The 2,574-nt window shown below is 35.0% G+C and overlaps 1 protein-coding gene across 1 annotated transcript in view; it reads left to right on the forward strand.

The window, feature by feature from the left end:
- The window catches only part of LOC119589164 (DNA topoisomerase 2-like), a gene marked incomplete in the record, with an annotated part of 20,493 nt that overhangs the window by 11,105 nt on the left and 6,814 nt on the right, over nucleotides 1-2,574 (forward strand). The window contains 6 exon segments of the mRNA XM_037937751.1: nucleotides 176-407; nucleotides 512-711; nucleotides 831-966; nucleotides 1,454-1,606; nucleotides 1,824-1,970; nucleotides 2,139-2,357. Coding sequence (XP_037793679.1) covers nucleotides 176-407; nucleotides 512-711; nucleotides 831-966; nucleotides 1,454-1,606; nucleotides 1,824-1,970; nucleotides 2,139-2,357 — 1,087 coding nt within the window.

The raw sequence follows: 2,574 nt of genomic DNA on the forward strand, positions 1-2,574 counted from the left end.
ATCTGTTTTATAAATGAAATTTACCAGTGCTATTACCTTTAATTTTTCTCTAAATGAATAATATTTTTTTGACTATGCAATTCTATGATGACGTTTCTATGGTTACATTAATTTTACATGGATAATATGTATCCTGACCGTGCATGTTACAGGTATATTTATTCTTCATCCACAGCAAACTAGCCAGGTACATATTCCATCCTCATGATGATCCCCTGTTAAAGAGCAACTTTGATGACAACCAGCGTATTGAGCCAGAATGGTACATGCCAATCCTTCCCATGGTGTTGGTCAACGGTGCAGAAGGTATTGGTACAGGTTGGAGTACCAGGATCCACAACTACAATCCTCGGGAAATTGTAGAAAATCTCAAAAGAATGTTGAGAGGGGAAGAGCCAACTCGAATGGTAATTAGTTTGGTGTCTTTCATTATTGTAATACTTGTATTTTGTTGTGGTTTAGTATTCTCACTCTGAATATATTAAACTTGATAATGTAAATTTTATTTTAGATACCATGGTTCAAGGATTTCCGAGGCACAGTTGAAGAACTTGATTCTCAAAGATGTATTGTGCATGGAGAAATTGCAAATTTGGGTGGCAACAAAATAGAGATCACTGAACTGCCAGTTAGAGTTTGGACCCAAGCATACAAAGAGACAGTCCTGGAGGGTATGCTTGCCAGTTCAGAGAAATCTCCAGCCGTGATTACGTAAGTTAAATTTATGTGAAACTGAATACTTGCAATGTAAAGTTATAGAATTACTTCTTGGAGATTTTTTCTTAGTTTGAAAAGGATTTGTTTTACCCAACCATTCTTTTAAATTTCAGTGACTACAAGGAATATCACACTGACACAACAGTACGCTTCACAGTGACCATATCAGAAGCTAAATTGGCCAAGGCCATGGAAGAAGGCCTTCACAAAACCTTTAAACTTACATCTTCTCTCTCCACAAACTCCATGGTATGTGATGACTGGATTTATTTCATGGAAATGTATTTGATTTTTTCATGGCCATTTGTAAATTGGAACTGGAAATCTGGTGTTGAACTCTTTGTTTATCTATTGTTGGTATCAGTCATTGTCATGAGTAATATAATTACCACCTTTGTCAGATTCTGATTGATATGAAATGGCAGATCATATATTAATCATATTACACATTGACACAAGTTTCATTATCATGTGATGATTGTTAGTGATACAAAATTAACAATATGACTTAATGATGGTAAATGTTGGCTTGAAAGGTTGATCATATGAATCTCATGAGCCTGCATTTAGAGTACTTTCTGTGGAAGTTCTAGAAGTGTGTATGTGTATTATTTAATTAAATTTATTACAAGAAGTATAGTCAATTTGAGAAATATGATATGATCATTAGCTTTTGATTAGGAGATGGACATAAATTACAATATTGTCATGCACTAATTACTGTTTGTTTTGATAGGTTCTGTTTGACCACAATGGTGTCCTACGGAAATTTGAGGCTGTAGAAGAGATCCTCCGTGAGTTCTTTGATCTCCGCCTCAAGTATTACACCAAGAGAAAGCAGTATTTGGTAGGCATGATTCAAGCTGAAGCATCCAAGCTGTCCAACCAGGTTAGTGTTTTTGCTTTTTTTTTTACATTGCTCTGATGGAAACTTGAGAAACAAGGAGAAACCCCCAAGTATCTATGAGAGATGGATAGGAAATTATTTTGCAAGTTTGGTCACTTAAGAACTTATTTGCCACTGTCTTTACTACTATTTATTCCAATTTTTTTATTAAAAGATGATTAATGTAAGATATCTTTCTAAATCTATCTATCTATTTTAGGCAAGGTTCATCCTAGAGAAGTGTGATGGACGTCTAGTGATTGAGAACAAAAAGAAAAAAGAAATGATTGCTGAACTCCAACGCAAGGGCTTTGATTCTGATCCTGTCAAGGCATGGAAGAGAGTGCAAGATAGAGAAGCTGCTCTCGTATGTTGCAATTTTGTATTTTATGTAGTTTTATGATGTACCACTGTCATTGAAATTTATTTTGGAAATATTTGAATGAGCAGATAAGCATATCAATGTAGACCTACAGATATGAAGTGGAAAAATAATTCTACTGCATTTTTTTCTTTTTTTCTTTAACTCTTGTAGGAGGAAGAGGAACTTCAGTCTGAGTCGGATCAGGAAGAAGTGGATTTGAAGGGCCCTGACTATGACTATTTGCTGGGTATGGCAATGTGGAGCCTTACCAAGGAAAGGAAGGATGAGCTTCTTAAAAAACGAGATGAGAAGAATCAGGAATTAGAAGAGCTCAAGAAGAAGACCCCAGAAAACCTGTGGTTGAACGATCTTGATGAGTTCCTTAAGAAGGTAAAGTGTTGTAATACTTGCAATATGGAAGTGCTCAGTAAATAAGTAATAATTTTTCGTAGCAGTAGCTAATATTTACTGGTTGTTAATGTCTTTTAAATTTGTGGTAGTTTTACAAGTGTGCTTGGACTAAAGCACAAAATTCTGAAATAATGTACTATTTTCTCTTCTCTGATTTATGATAAACAGCAATTGCTCTTAACCTATGGTTGTTGGA

The sequence above is a fragment of the Penaeus monodon genome, chromosome 25 (assembly GCF_015228065.2).
Source record: "Penaeus monodon isolate SGIC_2016 chromosome 25, NSTDA_Pmon_1, whole genome shotgun sequence".
In the NCBI taxonomy this organism is placed as follows: Eukaryota; Metazoa; Arthropoda; class Malacostraca; order Decapoda; family Penaeidae; genus Penaeus; species Penaeus monodon.